Genomic DNA, 19775 nt, shown 5'->3' with positions numbered 1-19775 from the left:
TGCGGCAACTACACCCCGTGTTGGGCAGGTTAAGAAAACAGCCTCGTGTCGCCTTCTATTTTTTAAAAAAAAAAAAAAAAAACAAAAACCACTGAAAGATAGACCTCCAAAAAGCGCCAGCGACACTCGAACACCTTGAAAAACCTCACGTTGAGTTGGTGCAGTGGAGTGGATAGGACATTGCAGCTAGTTGCAGCTAATAGTCATGCATTCTTCTCTTTTTCTTGTTCCCTTTGATTTATTATATTGCTTCAAAGTATCGGAAATCAAAATGGTGCATTTTTTTTTGGGGTTTCTCCATTTACACCTTCTCCTCCTTGAGGCCGTGCTTCCAGAAGGTTATGTAGGGGGTAACACCATCCTCACGGTAGTTCAACATGGCAACCATGCCATCGGGGTCCATGGACTCACCGATGTAGAACTCGTAATCCTTGAAGTTGGGGAGCACAACATCCTTGACGAACTTGGAAGCACCAGTCTCGAAAACCTTGATTTCAACCTCGGAGGCACCCCGCTTCTGCATCTCGGTCTTAACCTTCTTCATGTAGCCTATATTGGAATGGTGTGTTAGTGAAAACTCGTGAAATCAGTGAGAACATGGGGAGATAGGACTTCACTTGCCCTTCAGGTATGAAAGGTAGGACTTCTTGTCGAAGGAAGTGCTCTGCAGACGGAAGCTGTGAACGATGTTGTTGACCTTGACGACGGCATCCTCCAGAACCTCCTCGGCCTCCTCAGCGGAAGCGTTAGCACCAATGTCTAAAATTGTGGTAAAATGTTAGAAACGATTACTGATTCCAAGAACGGGGATTTTACACCCAGATATGGCCAGAAATATATCAATGAATATGTGGCAAGGGGCAAGTCAGAAGGTACTTACTAATTTCGACGTTGCCCTCGGTGATCATGGCACAGTCAGCCTCGTAGACAACGCCGCCGACCTCCTTCAGGTCGTAGGAGTCGGAGATCATCTCATCGCCGGTAAGGGTGTCCTGTGAAGAGGGAGGGCAACAGTTAGTCAAACTCAACAGGAATTGTGCTTTAGTCGGATTGGATTTTATGGAGAAGCTTTTTTATTGATCATCATTCGTTAAACACCGAGGATATCACGTCTCCCCAGATTGGCTCTGAAAGGGGGTTTGACTTCAGGCTGACATGACAGTACTTGTCTTGATCAATGAGGCGCAGGCAGGTGATCCTCAGACAGTCACCACCATCAAGAACCGCTGGGATAATAAGAAGAATGGATGTGGTGATATGGAGACAGCGACGACTCCGGAGTGACAATGAACCATGCTTTGGCGATTGGTTATTGAAGGCCACGACGTACCTTGTAGATAATCATTTTGGTGGTTGTTTTGGGATCGTTGGGAAACTAAGAAAAAACTTCAAACGGCGAAGATAAGAAGGTTAGATTTGGGTATGAATTTGAACGTTTAAGAGAGATATATGAAGACTCACCAAGTATGGAGATCACGAGGAAGACAAAGAGAAGAAGAAACAAAAGAGGAGAAAAAAAGAGATACCAAAACGAAGCAAGGAGGAGGAAGGAAGGTTTTTTTTGGCGGGGAAAATTTGGTGTAGGCCATTGGAGGAGGGGCTTATTCCGCAAAGAGACAAACAGAAGGTGCCCCTCATCTTGTGGCTCTATCCGGTGGCCAAGGGAGGGTGTTTCATAGGGGCTGACTACTTGTGTAAGGAAACAAGTACTGTATATTGGCATTGTGGATATTTGTATCACGGTGATTGAGCTCAGATCTGTATCCCAATTTTTCACACAGTCCACCACCAATCTTGTTCGCCAGATTCTTCTACATGTCCTTTCCCATTGCTGGCTTACACTGTGGTACATGGTACTATCGTGGAAGTTCAAAAGCCCAATTGACCCAGCTGCACACACTTTTTCCTTTGCCTCTTGTGGGGCATGCTGATAAGTGATAAGGAGCATCAAGGTTGTTTTCTCGACAGCTGTCATGACAGCTGCCACGGGTCTGATGGCTCTTCATAACCCTAAGACTATGAAACAGGGCTGTGGCAAGTTCAGCGTCATGTCCAGTCACAGACAACCAAGAGTGTCACAGCGTGGTTTTTTTTTACCGGGTTGATCTTCTTTTATGACTTGTAACTAATTAGTCGGTGGAGCTTCGTTCATTTTTTTGCCATCTGGACATAAGATTTGAAGCTCGAAGCACAGGCGCTAGTTGTTCAGCATCACCAACGAAAGCGACATGGCAGGGAGGGCACAGGGCAGAATTGAGCCTGAACGGTAGCCACGAGGGCGGTGTTGGGTTTTTGGCAGAACCTTTTGCTTCCGTGAGTGCCGTGATGAATTTTTTTCTCGATATCTACATCTACAGCTGCGTTTGCGTTGGTGTCTGTTTGTTCTTAAGTCCGCGGTGTCTCGCAGCTTCTCGGGATGGTGCACAACGGCAGCCGGAGAAAAAAAAGGTATTTATAGAGATGAAAAAAAAGGCGATGCCGAAGTGTATATATGTGTACGGGCGGGATCTAGGGTCTGGGAATGAAGATGGGACAAGTACCAGTACATGCGGTATTGGATAACTACAATTAATAGCTAGATGCTTCCACAGGGATGCAATTATAATCAAGGCGCGACCAACGGAGCAAACGCGGCAAAATTCGGGAACGAGCAAGCAGGTGAACGGAGACCAAAACGAAGAGCATCAGATAATAGACGACGGCCAAAAAATAAGGTGATGTCAACGCCATGTACTTTTGTGCGTGACAAAAACCAGAAACAACATGACCATGAACCAAGGCCCGGCACTTGTACAAACTTAGTTGTACGCAGGGAAAATTAAAGGTGGGCTCGTGGTTATTTCACGTTAGTTGAGCGACTAAGCTAAGTCGCTTTAGCTCTTCCTGATGTTATTGGGTCAGGGAGAATGTAGATGGGGGCCAGAACATCAACGCAAAAACGAAACCCTAATGTTAGGGTTACACATTATCCGCCTATCCGCCTATCCGCCATCCGCGTTCCGCCAAGGGCTAGGCGGGCTGGTCAGAGACACGACACGACTTGGGAAAAAAAAAAGGGTATTGATTGCTATTTGTGCTGTGTTTCTTGACTAGAAAGAGAAAACGGCGGGTCTGGGCAAGAGGGACAAAAATAGTGGGCCTTGGATGTTGTCGGTGTAACTCTAAAAATCGCGTTTCCAGTCAAATGTGACGATGAGCGTGAATTCTTGGAGAACGACGTCGATATCGCGGCGGGCCGGCCGGAATGGAGCGGGGGAGAGAAAAGCCACGAGACAAGCAGAGAGGAGTGTACAAGCATGTACAAATCCATATATGTACGTACGGAGGTAAAGAAACAGAGGCAGAGACGGCGGGCTTGTGTTTTGTCCGAGAGGGCTCTACAAGTGCGTGCAGCTGTGATGCAGTGCAGACGCAGACCGAACGGAACCATGGCTGTTGGGCTGCTGCTGCTGCTGTTGAGCGGACCACCTTCAAGCACCTGACTATGCTGCTTTCAAGAGGTAGGGCTTGGACGGACACATGCAATTGCTGGGTGTGTTTTGTTTGGTTTGCCTCCTACTTGGCTTATGCTTGGTACAAGGTTGTTAATGCAATGCAACTAAGCAGCCAAGAGACGACAAGAAAAGCCCGCGCTCCGCTCCTCCCCCCCGTTGAAAAAAATGCATGCGTAGCGAGAAAAATACGGGGTGTGAACAGCGGTGGGTGGGTAGATATGTGCGATGATGTCGATCGTTGAGGGGGAAGAGGGGTACTGGCGCTTGTATAACTACTTGTGACTACAGAGGAGCACAAGACTCCCTGGGCATAGATACCGACTGGCTCGGACTGGTTGGCAACCGGGCTGGCAGCTCACAGGTTTTTCTTTCCGCATATCTCTGTTCACGATCGTGTGCATACATATGTACATGCTCTTTGCCCTTGCTGTCTTTCCGCCGTTGGCCTTCTGCTTGCGGCAGCTGATTGATTTGGCTGGATCGACTTTGTCTCACGGAGCAGACTGGCTTGCTGCGAGGATTGGAGGACTGACTCGAGCGGAGAGGGATAGTGGCAGGGGAGGCCCTGGCCCGTGGAGATTGTGGGGCGGTCTTGTCTGGATGTCTGTCTTCTTGGCTCTGCGTACATTTGCGTTCTACGCATGGAGTTGTGTGGCTACTTTACATACACAAGTACAAGTACTTCTTGAAGCTGGCTCATGTAACCAGTTGGTTAACTATGTGCACATGTAACTACATATTACCACTTGGCATTGTTGGCGGAAGAGCTGCCAAGAGAAGAGCAGAATAAAACATATCAGACCACGGAGGAAAAGGAGGCTGGCTGGGTCTGCTGGCTGGGTCAACCCAGCTAGTAAATCAACCGGCGCAGCACAGACAAACGACTTGCCAGTACTTGTGTGAATGCACACATAACGACATGCTGGGTTGCGTCTCTCCCCCTCCCTCCTGGTCGCGCCTAATCTTACAGGCCCGGCGTTCTTCAACTTGAGTACAGGGAGGCCCGCTGCACGGTAACCAGGAGAACCTGCTGCTGGCGGCTGGAGGGAGGCGCCGAGGGCTCACAGAGCAGCCCAGCGCGCGCCTCATGCAGAAAATACAGGACTGGCACTTATTGACTCAGTGGCTGCGGCAGTGGTGCTTGCAGCTGTGGCGGTCCACTTTCAGGCCTGCCACGCCTATCGTGCATGGCACGGCGGTCTGTATTTATAGCACAGCTGGAGGGCGACACGAAAGGCTAAAGATAAAGAAAGCAACACGACCGACCGACTGGAGCAGGCCACAAAGTTTGTTCATAGTTCTCATTGACGGACTGATGCTTGGCTGATGTCTATTCCAAGCCGAATGGCGGACGGCACCACATGAGGAGGGATGCGTGTATAGATACATACATACATACACTTAGTGCTCTCAGATGTCCTCGCCCTCGTGTGCTGCTCCCAGCCCAACCATCACCGCACTTACAGTTCTGAGCCACCCAATGTCAGCCCACCCCCAAACCCCCATCTCGTGCTGTTCAGAGTTTATCCGGCGGGCTGATTCAGACGTTGCAAAGTTCCCAAGGGCTGCAAGCACCAAGCACCAAGCACCAAGCACCAAGCACCAAGCACCAAGCACCGAGCGCTCTGCCGAAGCCGAGAGCCTGTGAGCCTCTCTGGCTGCTCGCTACAGCGCTGCACCCCCTAAAACCGCCGGTGACCACAGCGTCTACATCACTAAAAGCAGCACTGGCCGATATTTGCAGTTAGCTATGCATGTCTTCCTTGTATCGGTACCTCCACTTTGCTCTCCCAACAACTTGGCGTGACGTCGCTTAAATGTTCTTGTTTTTTTTCTGCTCTTTTTTGCATTCCCGTTTCGGCTCGCCGTTCTTTGCTGAGATTTAATTTATTACATGGCTGGCCCGTCGCTTTATTCTGCAATTAATCCAGTGACTCTATTCTTTTTTTTCTTCTGCTACATAGCTTCACCACCTCGTCGCCCTCCTTCTTCCTCGCCTTTCCACCACCGTTGACGCCCAAAGATTGTCTGCGCATCTGCGTCTGTATTATTTTTCTTCTGCTGTTGTATTCTTCGCAACTCCCGTGCCTCTGTGTCTAGTCTAGCCGTTTATTCTTTTCCCGAGAAACACGCCCTGTGCCTCCTGTGTCCTTGACCCGAGATCCGATCAAAGTTGTCTCGACCTCGACCCCGACCTCCGCCCCGACCTGGGACTTGGACCTCGCCATCGTCAAAAGGTCTGGCTGCCTTCTCCGACACCCATCACCATCACATAGCCTCCCCTCGCAACCTGCCTCACCATGGCGCTACCAAATGCTACGCTCCTCGATGAGCTACCGCCACTTCCCGAGTACACACTAAAGCCGCTGCCTGACCTGTTGCCTCGGCTCGCTAGCGATGTGACCCTTGTGGCCATATTGCCCGTGGTTGTGTACTGGGTCGCGTCCATGTTCTTCCACTTCATCGACACCTACGACTACTGGGCCCAGTACCGCATTCACACCCCCGAGGAGATCACATCGCGCAACAAGGTCTCGCGCTACGAAGTTGCCCGCGACACCATCTTCCAGCAGATCATCCAGATGGCCACGAGCTTGGCCCTTTCGCTCGCCGAGGAAGCACCAACTTACGGCCGGGAGGAGTACGACGTTGCTGTTTGGGCCCAGCGTCTCCGTCGCGCCCAGCGCGGCCTCCCTGTCCTGCTCAACCTACTGGGCCTCAATGCCGCAAACATTTCCGCCAACATGGCCCAGTCACACCCCCTGTTGGCCGGCGTGCTGGCTGGCGGTTACTACCCCACTCTGACCACTCAGCTTGACAGCAATACCGTACCGACGTTTGCCACTTGGGAGCTGGCCGTTAGCCGCCTGATCTACTATGTGATTGTGCCAGCCATCCAGCTCATTGTCGCTGTGACCTGGGTCGACACATGGCAGTACTTCCTGCACCGTCTCATGCATACCAACCGCTGGATGTACACCACCTTCCACTCGCGCCACCATCGCCTCTATGTGCCATACGCCTATGGCGCCCTGTACAACCATCCCGTTGAAGGATTCCTGCTGGATACGCTCGGTGCCGGTATTGCCTACCTGATCGCCGGCTTGACCCAACGTCAGGGCATGCTCTTCTTCTCCTTCTCAACCCTCAAGACCGTCGACGATCACTGCGGCTACTCACTACCCTGGGACCCTTTACAACACATCTCCAGCAACAATGCCGAGTACCACGACATCCACCACCAGAATTGGGGCATCAAGACAAACTTCTCACAGCCCTTCTTCACCTTCTGGGACAAGCTGCTAAACACCCGGTATACCGGCACGCGTCATATTGAGCAGCGCATGCGCACGCGCGAAGCTTTTGAGAAGAAGAAGCAAGAGCAGGAGGAGCAACAGGCCCAGTCGGAGCACCAGGACCTCGACGAGAGACCATACGATCAGAAGAAGCCCCAGCACCAACAATCGCACCTTGCTTCAGACATTGCTCTGCTCAAGTGCCACCATGCCACCCAGGCATGCAGCCAAAGCCCGAGTCTACAGTCTGCCGTGGTTTCGGTAGCAGCACACATCTAGCTCCCGCGGAGTCTCTGTGAGCCTGTTCAGTCCATTGCTGTCTGTCTTGTGTGTTATTGTCTTCTCTTGTTCTCTTTGTTGCCTGGCCTTGCCTCTTTACTCATGTTTCTGTATATGCCTGCGTCCCCTTGTTTTGCCCATTGTTCCTGCTGATGAGTTGCAGAACTCTTGAGTTTCTTGTCATTTCTTTTGCTTGGTTTCTCGCTTGTCCTTTTCACCCTTGCCATCATTCAGCCTTGCTTTGTTACTTTTATTTCCATTCTCCTACTTTCTTGTGTATATCTCATACCCTTTTACCCTCACTTCGACTCCCCCCCCATATGTATCGTTCTTGTTAGTGTACTTCAGGCTCTTTTTAACTGAATACTCATCGTGGAAGTGCCTTCTTTCATTCATGGTCTTGACTAGCTATGAAAAAAATAGAAACAACTTGATGTTCTACTCGATGTCTTGTTTTAAGAACCTATTACATGTTGCTCTCTTACTTTGATATTATGATCCCCGCATTCTTCTGTAGTAGGCAGGGATGAACATTGCAAAAAAGAAAAACCCGGCGACATTTTATGATAATGATGATGATCAGGATCTTGATTGAACCGCCCATTCGTGAGGGACGATGACCTTATATTTTGCGCAGGCTATCGTCAATGTAATAGAGAACATTCAAAGACCTGCATCTAAACAAACCAAGAAATCTAATTAATGAAAAAAAAGGTTAGAATGCCAACGCAAAAGCGATGTACTGCTGGGCCAAAGCCGTGTCCCGACAACTACTGGCGTCTCAAACCTCACATATTAGCTACTCTTTACAAACTAGAAGAAGCGGGTCGCCAGTCCTGAGGCTTCCATGCAGGCCTTGGATCAACAGGCGGTGAATCCTCTCCTATCAAACATGTGCAGGTGTTGACTAATAATGTCACTCATAAAATCCTCGTTGAAATCAAGAAATAGAGGTGGGTTAGGGCAGTAGACAGATTGTGCAGAGCCAGACCGATTCTTTCTCTAAATATGGGTTCTAATCTGTCTTTGATAGTCGTCTTTTGTGATAGTTATGCAATGTATGTTTCACAAGATGTGGCTCCTAAAAAAAGAGATGTATGCGTGTAACACATGTACATGACGGGGGTGTTTCACAGAGGGACTTTGGCGGGTCTAGCGTCATGTGTCTGTCACGTGATGAAACCAGACTGGCTAATGATTGAAATGATTGAAATGCGAGCTCACGCAGATTAGCGCATGGCTTGAGTTTCCCAAAATCCACGACGAAAGGGTTTATGCTCTTGGTCAATTGTTTGGAGACGATCGACTCTTTCTATCATACGAGGGTGTTAGCGGTTGTCAATTCTTTCTGAAAGATGTGAACATTGGGGACGAGGCGTCATGTGCCTCTTTTTGTGTCTTGGCTACTGAGACTCCTGTTAAGCGGATCTTTGACCATTATGCCAAATGAAAGCCCTGTGGTGTTAAGGAGGTTTTATTCAAAAACAGATCCGATGATAGGGAGAAATACATGGATCTGGTAGAGGAAACCATCAGTAGAAATTTCTACGACGCCTCTTAGAAAGGCCCTGAAACTGGACTGCCTGATGCCCATTCATTAGTTGATGAGACCGCTCCCAGTGCTGTGGTTGAAGAGCCGGAAGATCTTGAACAGGGCTCTTCTTTGCTTCTAGCGGTTTTGCCTCCGGATGTTAAGTCTGCCAACGCCGATAAGGGCATTCCAGATACTGGTGATGAAGCCAATGATTATCAGAGAGACCGGTCTGGCACTGATCCCGGTTTAACCTGCAAACAAGCTGCCTCTTGTCCTCCTTTTATGAATCATCCTCTTCCAATAAAGGTTCGGACAAGCGACGGCCGAGTAGGTCTAGATACCCTGTGCGCCGACAAAGAACAATTGGAGACCACGAAGGGCTTGGCTTTGATCCGCACAAGACGCCTCAGATGTTCAAACCTAGCACCCTTCGACGTGTCCTCAAAAAAGACGAGGGAACCAATGATTCCATCTTCGCGCATTGTAAAGAGTATAAGATGGCAGGATATTTCTCATCGGAAGACCCAAGTCTTTTAAACCTTCCGGAGGAAAGAAAGAAGAATGTCCAAGTGGCTTGTGAAGTAGTCGTTAACACCTTGGTACAGACTTTTCAGTACATGATTGCTAGTAGAATTTCTTATGCAATCTTGACAACCAACGTGCGAGCTGCTTTCCTGCACCATAGCCTATCGGAGCCCGACGCTCTACAGTACTAGTTTGCTGTCCATGGGGATGATGTGTCGGAAATTCCTTTCCGTAGGGCTGCTGCGCCTGTTTCTGAAGGCGACATTGTTGCTGAGGCATTTGAGAATGAAACGAAACGAACACCAGTAGCCATGCTATCAACACTAGTGGCGTTGGCACTCGATTATGACCCCAAAAACGACCCGGCTGTTGGCCCAAAGTTCCATCTCCCCCTGTGGATTAACCTTCTGTCCGAAAGCCGAGAATCTGTTGCTGACACTAGAGATAAAAATAATGGAGGCCAGCAGAGCCAAGGCGATTCTTCAAGCTGTGTTGAAGAACACAGTGGTACTCCAACTTCGGGCACCGTACTTCCCTCAAGCCCAGCTTTTGCTACAGAGAAGCATATGGAGACTCCGCTTTTGCCGTATTGCACTCATGAATGTCTTCACGGTTTTATGGGAGATGGTTGGCTTGACAGGAATTGTCCCAGCTTTAACAGACACAAAGCTAGCAGTCCAAGTCTTTTCTCCCTGAATTCGAAGTCCTGCAAGAAAAGAAAGGCTTCTTTGGAAATCTTGTGAAAATCACTCTTCAGCGCTATGGCTACACCTTCGTTGCCAAAGCCACGATTCCTCACTGCATGCCTATCCTCCGCCGCGAAATCAAGGCTTATTGTCGACTAAAGTCTCTACAGGGCATAGCTGTGCCCGTGTGCCTCGGTCATGTGCACTTGGACTTGAGCGTATACACGGGATTCGTTGCTTAGGAGTTATTGCTGCTCTCTTATGGTGGCAGACATGTCTGCGATCTCAGTGATGTAGAGCCTGAAGTCAACAAGTTGTGCAAGATGGTGGGCGATTTAGGCGTCGAACACGAATATGTTCGCAAGTCCAACGTTGTGCTTGACTCCGAGTCGGGCACATTGATACTAATCGACTTCGACCGTGTCAAGTTCGGTAAGCCTCTGTTGCTACTTCAATTAGGATCTTCTATGCCACCAGCAAAGAAGCAAAAGGCATGTAAGTGTGCGGCTTTTCGGAAGCAAAAAAGAGGATTTCAAGTTGGGCCATATCTTCCAAGACTTGAGTTGATTACAAGAAAGTGTGGCTGTGTGGTGTAACATATATTACATTGACACCTTGTTCGGTTCGTGTTTGTTTTTAGTGTCTTTCCCATTTACATAGTTGACGTTTCTATTCTCTGAAGTTTTCAACCTCGAAATAGTTCTGTGATGATGTATGAGACTCGCAACGCAGATGGCTTTCTTTATTCGCTGGGCTCTCGTCAAATGCTAGAACATGTCTTAATGGCAAGTCAATCCTGCAGGAGTTTCCTGGTGGGCCCAACTCCAATATTCAAAACGACACAAGTGTAGATATGAAGATTGCTCATGGGAACAAAACATAGTTTCGAGATACATAACTAGCTGACTACATATAGTTAACTACCCGATTACTAACTAAAATAATACAAACATTGTTATGCTATGCCTACACATCAAACACAAGAACGCCAGGAACGCCTCCCCTTGAACATCCCAATCTGCACCCAAGAATCAGAGTAGACAGCCAGCTACGTGTCGGCCATCTCCGTATCCGTTGGCTCCGCGCTACTTTCCACTGCGCTTGAGGAGATTGGCTTCTTTTCACCACTACTATCTGGCACTTTATCCGCGCCATTTTTATTCGCCACGTTAGTTTCAAGTCCAGACACGCCCTGCTTGTCTTTGTCTATGGCAGAGTCTGCTACCGCCCCTTGGGCCGCTAACGTGGAAGTTTGCGTAGCACTATCCGCGTGATCGGTTTCCATATTCACGTCCTGGTCAATAGAGCTCGGATCCTGGCCATCGGTATTACCATCATCGCTGTCCTCCTCGTGGATGAATTTGAGAAGCTTCACTAGCGTCTTGTCCAGCTCATCGTTGACCAGCACGACGTCAAAGCCTGCTTCAAACTCCGGCTTTGCCACAGCTTCTTCGTAGGCGCGGGCCACTGCTTCGGCCGCGTCGTCAGTAGCTTGGGCAGCCATGGCACGCGTCTTGACAGCAGCCGCATCGGGCGCTGTGACAAGCACGTGGCGCGCAGAGAATCCCATGTCCTTGATCATTTGCACAGAGTCGTAGGGCACAATGGTCACTGGCACTTTTCCGGCGTCGATAATGTTGGTAACCATGCGGCGCGTGGTGCCGTACTCGACGCCGGTGTCAGGCTGCTCGTGGAACTCAAGGAACTGGTCACCATCGACCATGACGCTGAAAGCCTTTTTGTCGACGTAGGCAAAGTGGCCAAGTACATCGGAGTCTTGTTTGCCCCGTGTGGTATGGCGGGTGACACGTTTGAATACCGCAGAGTACTTGTCGACAAGACTTGTGACAAGCGTCTCTTTGCCGGTACCAGGGGGCCCAGTTATAACAATGAGGCGCACGTCTTCAGGGAGCTTGGTATTACTTGAAGCTGAATCATGGACAGTTGGCTCTGGGATAGCATCGGGGTCTGTCTTTTCTTGGTAGATGGTATCGATTTTGTCTGCATTCTCAATCGTGTCAAAGGCGGCAATGTTGTGTAGTGAAGTCAGGCGCAAAGCTTGCCATGAAATAGCGGCCTTCCGATCCTCCAGGAGTGCCTTTTTGGACATATCCTGTTCCATGTCAATATCGAAATCCAGGTCGCCAAGTTTGCCACGGAAGTTGTTGAGGGATGCAATGTGCAAACGCTCGGCAGATTCCGTATCTGATTCTACCTGTACATCATTATCATCATGGTCATCGCTCTCGGGAAGATCATCCAAAAAGTCCAATGAAAGCGACCCCATGATAAATGGCTTGGATTTCTTGGTAGTGGCTAGTCGCGTTACATTGTCGACGGCTTCGAGGAAGAGTTCTGTGGTGATGGCAGGCCGCTCGATAGACGGGCAGTTTTCTATCTTCCAGCGCACCCAGTTCTTGTCGCGGGATAGAACAGTTTCCACCATGCGCAGATAGAATGGGCCTTCTGGATCTGGCCGCAAGAAGTCGGCGATTTGTCGTTTCATATCAGCAGCCCAGGTGGCCTGTTTGAGAAATTGTTAGTTGGAGCGCTAAAGGATAAGGGGGAAAAAGCTTTACATCCTGCTCTGTGACTGTGTGGTCCAAGTAAGCTACAGACTTATTAACGGCGATACCAGCTAGCTTCTCTTTGGACTTTGCTGTCAGGGAGATTATGAAGTCCATTATGATGAGTGCTTGGACGAGCACATGTCTGCGGAACGAGAGATCACGGATCTAGATAGATGAACAATTAGTTTTACAAGATTCGCGCAACAGAAGCGAGAAATAGGCCTACCTCCAACTCAAACAAGTCGCGGTTTGTGAGATACTTAGGGTTGAAGTTTGAGGCTCCTAAGGTAGCCGTCGTCGCCAGCTGCCCTCCATTAGAGGGCGCATGCGTCTGTCCAACATCCTGCGCGCCACCTGTCCGCCGTGTCTCTTCGCCTCTGCTGTTGCCACGAACCGTTTGGAAAGCCGAAAGTGTGAGCTCTAGGGCGCTCTTGAACTTGGCGAGATTCTCGGGAGCGAAAAGCTTCTTTGGTTGGCTAAAAGTGTTTTGTAGAGACCAAAACACGGGGTACAATGCTTCAAAGTCTGCGATGTTTGGATCGGCCGGGTTTTCGTCCACTTCCATCACATCAGCTGTGGTCTCGCCCGCTTTGGCCGGGACTCCAGGCCCTGAGGTTGCCTCTTCTTTTCCAGTGCTTGTGTCATAGACAGTGACGTTTTCAACATGGTACTCTCCCCGCAGGTTCACAGAGCTCTTGTCACCCAATGGGAAGCTCTGGAACATGAAGATGAAAACACGGCCACAGAAGCTTGTGTCTTCGGCACGCGACAGGCGGCGAAGGAGCTCGTTGCATGTGCGCAAGATCACAAGGTGCTTTTGTTTGAAGTTCTTGGCCGTTATGCGCTCACGGCGAGACTCGAGATAGTCGAAAACTTGGCGACATCCCGAGATTGTTTGCGTATCGAGAAGTTCTTCAATAAGCCAGAAGAGCAGGGCCGGTTCGCAGCGTTCTTTGTCGGAGAGAATGGCAAGAAGATCCAGGAGGTTCCACACTGAGATAAACTTGGGGGAATCGATTGGAATATCGGCCTAGCAAAACGAAACAGGATGGTCAGCTTTTGAAAGTGTAAAGATGGCGGGCGGGCAGCAGTTCGCAAAACCGACTAACAATTAACTCGGCAAAGATGTCGCGCACGGCAGTTTCCACGACAGCATAGCGGCGTAGCTTTTTGCGCTCGGCGCCATCGGAAAAAGCGCTGTAGCGGTCGCCCTCGTCCTCCTTGAAAAGAACATCCAGACGACTAATAGTATCGCCAAAGTCGGAGCTGGTTAGCGCTGGGTCGATGGTGGGCGTGGACTTGGCCTCCTCGACGCTGGCAAGCGCATGTGTGAAGACTCTCTTGGCGCCGGAGACTACCGTCATTCCGGCTGAGGCGGGGCCGGCGGCCGATGGCATGGTTCGGGGGCAAGCTCAAGGACTTGGAGGCGTGATTATTGGTCTGTCGCAAAGCAAAAGCGGGTGTTGGGTCTTGACGGCAGAAGCTCTGACGCTGGGCACCACCTGGAGATGTTGGTACAGTGGCTAGGCTGGATGTTGAACTAGTATAGCTCCTCGCTAGCACACTCAGTCGAGTTTTCTATGAGCCGTGCACAATGGTACAAGAGAGCTGCTGGTACGTGTTGAGATAAGGTTGCTCAGAAAAGTTGGCGATGGTTAAGCTGAGATTAGATCGAGTCGCTGGTTTGACAGCTGTCAAGAATTCTGGCAGCTGGAGTGACAACAGGTCCCTGTCGCGGTTGCTACTCGGTTGTCATGCAAGGCTGAAAGCTAAGCAACGCTCTTATTGGCCAAGCACTTTTTCTTGGCAGCCTTACCCACAGTTGTATCGCAACTTGGAATCTCGAAGGCCTGCCGTGCATGCTTGAGTTCTGCGAGTCCGCCGCGCGCATTTCCTGTGTGTTTTCCTGCTGTCTATTATTTGACGTCTACGCATAGTCTCCGGAAAGCCTCTGTCTGTCTATCAGCACAACTTCATCCTTCGCCACCCTCCACCCGCCGCTGCCCTCCGACGTGCTTGTTGCTCCGGCTCGAATCGCTCTGCTCCGCTCCGTTGAACATGCCCAAGGCCAAGCGCCTCAAGAGCGACACGTCGCAGTCTCTTGCTCCTGCTGCGCCTGCGACTGTGCCTACGCCAGAGGCTTCAGCAGCCGCCATGACTGCAGCTGTTCCTGGCGCAGCCATCGAGGCCAATAATGAGTGGCTTGCTCTTGCGCAAAAGAATTGGCTGGATGCAAAAGGCGTCGCCAAGGTTAAAAACGACGTGTTGAAGCAGGTGTGGGATGTGCTGGAAAAGGACGGCTTCAAGTATCACCAGTTGCTCAATCTGGAGGCTGTCCAGGCCGTTGAGAAGTAAGTCCCAAAGCCGCACTACTTCTGCGACTATAATGGTATAATGGAGTGGCCGCTAACCGTTTACACACAGCTACCTCTGGCCCGGCTTCTCAGACGATTCCACAAACACCCATGTCTTGTTGATAGTATTACTGCTCAATGTTAAGCGGAGGGAAGGTCTGGACTCATGGAGTACGTGTGAACCTCCTTCTTCTGTCTCAGCCATGCTGCTAACACCCCCAAAGCTCTGCTAGAAACACGGCTCCCCGAGTTTTCACAGCTTTTCCGCCGTATTCTCTCCATGTTGCTCGATAGCTCTCTCGGCCCCAACATCCGCACCCACCTGCTCTGCTTCACCATTCAGGCATTCCAGAGCCTCGACTACGCTCCCGTGCGCAAAGAATGCGCCCCGCTCGTCTCCATCTCCATCTGGCACAACCTCTCAAGCGACAGCCTCCGTGAATCCAAGCTCGATCACGTGCCGCACCTTCGCAAAGTCTGGCGCGCGTCTGCAAAGCGCTTTGAGGCTGCCGACGACGCTACAAAGACGCGCTTGCGCTTCGAGCGTTCGTGGCTGTACACACTCACCCTAGACTTCCTGCGTCGCCTGTACACCGAGCCTGCCAAGCCTGGCAATGTTCTATACTGCGAGCGCTTTATTGAGTTCCTGTGCGACTTGGAAAGCCAGCTGCCCACACGCCGCTACGTAAACACCCTTCTCCAGGATCTACAGATCATTCCGGTAGTGCGCCTGTCGCCTATGTATTGCGCCGAGGAAAACTCGTTGCTGCGTGACATGCACACTCTACTGAGCCACTACATGAATTTTTCCATTGACGACCAGACCGGTATGCAGTTCTCGCGAGATGAAGCTTACGAGAGACATTGCGCTGTCCTCGGTCGCCTCCAGCGGACTGCACTCAAGCACTTTGAGTCTGAGCTTATGGTGCTGGCGCTATCCAACTACGGGTCCATCGACAAGCGCCAAGATCTCGAGCCTCTATTAGCCGACCTATCAGATGAGGCACTGATGCAGCTTTCTACACTCTTGGACATTAGATCATCATATCCCAGTTCTGTTGGGCTTACTGTCGATCGCAGGCTAATTACAGAGATTCTTTTGGACTTCCATGAGCGCAAAAAGTCCTTCCAGGATGTCGCCGAGGACTTGGCGCTTATTCCTACGGAGCAGGCTTTGTTTGAGAGCAACCTTCTGCGGACCGAATCATACGATGGCACACACCCCATGGCGCTGCCCAAGCTCAATCTCCAGTATCTCTCGGTTGGCGACTTCCTCTGGCGATCTCTAGTTCTGTACCGCTGCGAAGCCTTCTACGGTGTCCGTTCCGATATTGAAACCGCGCTGCGGCGTCTTTCGCCCGAGGCTTCCAAGAATGGCGAAGTTCGCCTTACCGGCTCGACGAAAATGGCTGTCCAGATCGGAAAGCCAACGGTGCTTGAAGTTGCCCCGCCAGCCATTGGTGATAACAAGCCATCTATTGTGAAAGCCGAGATTTCGCTTGATCTGCGTAGAATAGACGACCGCGCCCGTCGTGAGTGGGACTCTCTGAGGCCCGATGATGTCGTCTTTCTGCTTGCCGTGACGGCACCATCGTCAAAAGCGGGTGACAAAAAGACAACAAGTGCTGCTGACTCTGTCACGGCAGTCCGCACCGCTGAGATCCTCACCATAGTAGACGAAAAAGGTCGCAATCTACGTGAATTTGGTGCCAAGGGCGGCCCCTTTGGCTCACAGCGCAAGGTGACCCTGAAACTGGATACACGCACATACAAGCGCGACAGTGAACTAGCAGATAAGGGTAAGGGTGATGTGTATGCCAGTGTCAATGTGCTGCTTCGCCGCCACAGCCGTGAAAACAACTTCAAGTCGATCCTCGAGACTATTCAAACGCTTGCGCTGTCAGATGTGCCATTAGCATCATGGCTACACGAAGTTTTTCTCGGTTACGGCGATCCAGCAGCTGCATCCTATAAGCACCTGCCAACCCGCATCCACAAGGTTGACTTCCGTGATACGTTTCTGGACTGGCAGCATCTGATTGAAAGTCTTCCGGGCAAGACAGTGGAGCCTGTCGCCAACGATTCCAGCAACTTTGGTCCCCCATATGTCCTCGAGACAGAGCAGCCCAAGCCTGAAACAGATACGATGACAGTCCCATCCAAGCCGGCAGCCAAGAAGCGGCGGCGCGATATGGAACCTGCTATGAAGGCTGACATTGAGGCGCTCAAGGTATCGTCATACAAAGAGCCTAGCATGGGCCCCTACTCATCGGATGTGCCTAAGAAGAATGCTATCCGCTTCACTCCCGCCCAGGTCGAGGCCATCACTTCGGGCACTCAGCCTGGCCTCACTGTAATTGTCGGACCACCTGGAACCGGCAAAACAGACGTGATTACACAGATCATAAGCAATGTCTATCATAACTTCCCCAAGCAAAAAACACTTCTCATCACTCACGGTAACCAAGCGCTAAACCAACTCTTTGCCAAGATTGCTGCTCTCAACATCGACAACCGCCACCTGCTGCGTCTAGGCCACGGTGAGGATGAACTGGACATGGACGCCAACTTCAGCAAATACGGCCGTGTTGAGTCCTTCCTGCAAAACCGCGACAGCTATCTGCTAGAAGTCAGTAAACTGGCCGCATGTCTCGGAGCCCCGGGCGCTCACGGCAACTCGGCCGAGACTGCCGGCTATTTCAACATGGTTTATGTGCAGCCGGCATGGACCAAGTTCCGTGCCGTTTGCGACAATGCCGAAGCGTCCAACTGTTCGGCCTCGGAAATCTTGGCGGCGTTCCCCTTCCATTCTTTCTTTGCCGATGCGCCACAACCCCTGTTCAAGCCCGATGCTACACGTGCCGCAGTCATTGAAACGGCCGAGGCATGCTATCGCCACATCGAGCGGGTCTTTTCTGAACTAGCTGACATTCTGCCGTTCGAGATTCTTCGTCGGGACAAGGACAAGGCAAACTACCTGCTGACTAACGAGGCACGGATTGTGGCCATGACATCGACGCATGCTGCTATGCGACGACAGGAAATAGCAGCGCTGGGCTTCAAGTACGACAATGTGATTTTTGAGGAAGCAGCACAGATTACAGAGATTGAGACGTTTATTCCCTTTGCGTTGCAGAAGCCGGCGCCGGGACCTGCTTCCCGTGGTCAGGTGCAAATGCTACAGCGCGTTGTACTGTGTGGTGACCACCTGCAAAACTCTCCCATCATCCAGAACATGGCCTTCCGCGCCTACGCTAATCTGGAACAATCACTCTTTTCGCGACTAGTCCGCTTGGACGTGCCAGTCATCACACTCGACCAACAGGGTCGTGCGCGCCCGTCTATTGCTGATCTGTATCGCTGGCGGTACAAGCAACTCCTCGATCTTCCCCTGGTGCACACAGCACCCGAATTCCTTGCAGCCAACGCCGGCTTCCGCTACGACTTCCAGTTCATCGACGTGCCAGACTACAAGGGCAAGGGTGAATCTGAACCCACGCCTCACTTTGTCCAGAACCTGGGTGAGGCCGAGTACGCTGTAGCTATCTACCAGTACATGCGTCTACTAGGCTACCCGGCATCCAAGATTTCCATATTGACCACGTACGCCGGCCAGCGCGCACTGATCCGCGATGTACTACAACACCGCTGCGCGCGCAATCCCATCTTCGGGATGCCGCGCGCCGTGGCTACAGTCGACAAGTACCAGGGCGAGCAGAACGACTATGTCATCGTCTCGCTGACGCGCACCAGCCGCGTCGGGTATCTGCGTGACCTACGACGACTCACGGTGGCACTTTCCCGTGCACGTCTGGGTCTCTACGTGTTGGGACGGCGCGCGGTGTTTGAGAGCTGTGCGGAACTTCAACCGGCACTGAGCGGGTTCTTTGCTGACGACCGACCCGATAAACTGACTCTGGTCACTGGCGAGCTGTGGCCTTCCAAGCGACTGATGGCCGATGAGGCGGCGGGCGTGGCAGTATCAGGCGAGTTCACAGTCGAAGGCGTTGAGCACCTGGGGCTGTATGTATATGAGATGACGCAGACGAAGCTGAAGGAGCTCGAGGGAACAGCCGCAGTTGATCCAACAGAGGACAAAAAACCAGAAGGCGTAGAAACGGAGAAAGAACCACGTGATGCCGAGACGGCCACACAGTGATGTTGGGGACTGTTGTTTTCAAAGAGTTGATAGTCTAATTAGGGTTTATGGACAACGTAATGACCATGTGAAATTGATTATTTTCTGGGTTTAGTGTCTAGCAAATGAGCGCGGGGCAAATCGATAGTTTAGAGGGGCAAAAACTGATGCCAGCAAGGGTTCTGTATCACCAAGGGTTAATTCACGAACGAACGTACACGGCACCAAATATATGCGTTGGGCACTAGATGTCTGACGGTTGGCCACGTTCTGAAGCAAAAAGCAAAGCGATTAAAACCAATAGTGAGTTGAAGTTCAAGTAGAAGGGAAGGACATAAACCACCTCGAGATTTTAATTCCCGAGTCCCTCTCTCCTATATGAAGTTTTGCCTCCTGTGGCGCGGCGCAAACTGCAGACTGAGCTTGCCCTATGACGGCATTGGACCGCATTTTATTTTTTATGTAGTTAGCAGACATTCTGGCTTGACGTCTGGTTTAACGCTTCTGGTATAAAGCAGAGATTTTTCAGGCTTTTTCTCCCCTGTTCTTAGGCTCCTCTTTTTTCTCTTTCTCTTATTTTCTTCTTGTTCTGTTCTCAACCTTCAAACCTTTCCTCCTTTCTTCCTCTCCCCCAGGAATCACTTACGCCCCCGGCCCGTTCGATATTAACGGAATTCTCTTCTTGATTGAAGTCAGATTTCCCAGAACCAGAGCCGCTCTGCAAGCACCCGCTTGAGAAAAAAAGAAAAAAAGGAAAAATTAAAATAGGGAACTAAAATTCCCTTCTTTGTAAGTGCTTTGTGTGCTGTCTTGAAATTCGCTTTTTTTTTTTTTTTTTTTTTTCTTCGCAGAAGTAAGCAAGGACTTGCTTCTGTCGTCGTTTGGCACTTGCTCGCTTG

At 50.7% G+C, this 19775-nt stretch overlaps 4 protein-coding genes across 4 annotated transcripts; 2 read left to right on the top strand and 2 right to left on the bottom strand.

Moving 5' to 3' along the window:
* Positions 1-301: 301 nt before the first annotated feature.
* On the bottom strand, positions 302-1345 carry BROUX77_005835 (uncharacterized protein; the record flags this gene model as incomplete). The annotated part of the gene is made up of 4 exons (XM_073750752.1): positions 302-549; positions 622-759; positions 881-992; positions 1331-1345. The coding sequence occupies 4 exons, from the start codon at positions 1343-1345 to the stop codon at positions 302-304; spliced, it is 513 nt and encodes a 170-aa protein (XP_073603705.1).
* A 4449-nt stretch (positions 1346-5794) lies between these two features.
* On the top strand, positions 5795-7069 carry BROUX77_005834 (uncharacterized protein; the record flags this gene model as incomplete). The annotated part of the gene is made up of 1 exon (XM_073750751.1): positions 5795-7069. One exon carries the CDS (start codon positions 5795-5797, stop codon positions 7067-7069), a length of 1275 nt encoding a protein of 424 aa, XP_073603704.1.
* A 3793-nt stretch (positions 7070-10862) lies between these two features.
* Positions 10863-13781, bottom strand: BROUX77_005833 (uncharacterized protein; the record flags this gene model as incomplete). Its single annotated transcript, XM_073750750.1, has 4 exons — positions 10863-12338; positions 12394-12549; positions 12611-13414; positions 13494-13781. The coding sequence occupies 4 exons, from the start codon at positions 13779-13781 to the stop codon at positions 10863-10865; spliced, it is 2724 nt and encodes a 907-aa protein (XP_073603703.1).
* Positions 13782-14442: 661 nt separating this feature from the next.
* On the top strand, positions 14443-18897 carry BROUX77_005832 (uncharacterized protein; the record flags this gene model as incomplete). The annotated part of the gene is made up of 3 exons (XM_073750749.1): positions 14443-14735; positions 14809-14909; positions 14963-18897. 3 exons carry the CDS (start codon positions 14443-14445, stop codon positions 18895-18897), a joined length of 4329 nt encoding a protein of 1442 aa, XP_073603702.1.
* Positions 18898-19775: the final 878 nt, after the last annotated feature.

Source organism: Berkeleyomyces rouxiae (assembly GCF_048999995.1).
Source record: "Berkeleyomyces rouxiae strain 22BRR77 chromosome Unknown BrBRR77_ptg000007l, whole genome shotgun sequence".
NCBI classification, from domain to species: Eukaryota; Fungi; Ascomycota; class Sordariomycetes; order Microascales; family Ceratocystidaceae; genus Berkeleyomyces; species Berkeleyomyces rouxiae.
This window is presented reverse-complemented; position numbering and strand designations above follow the sequence as displayed.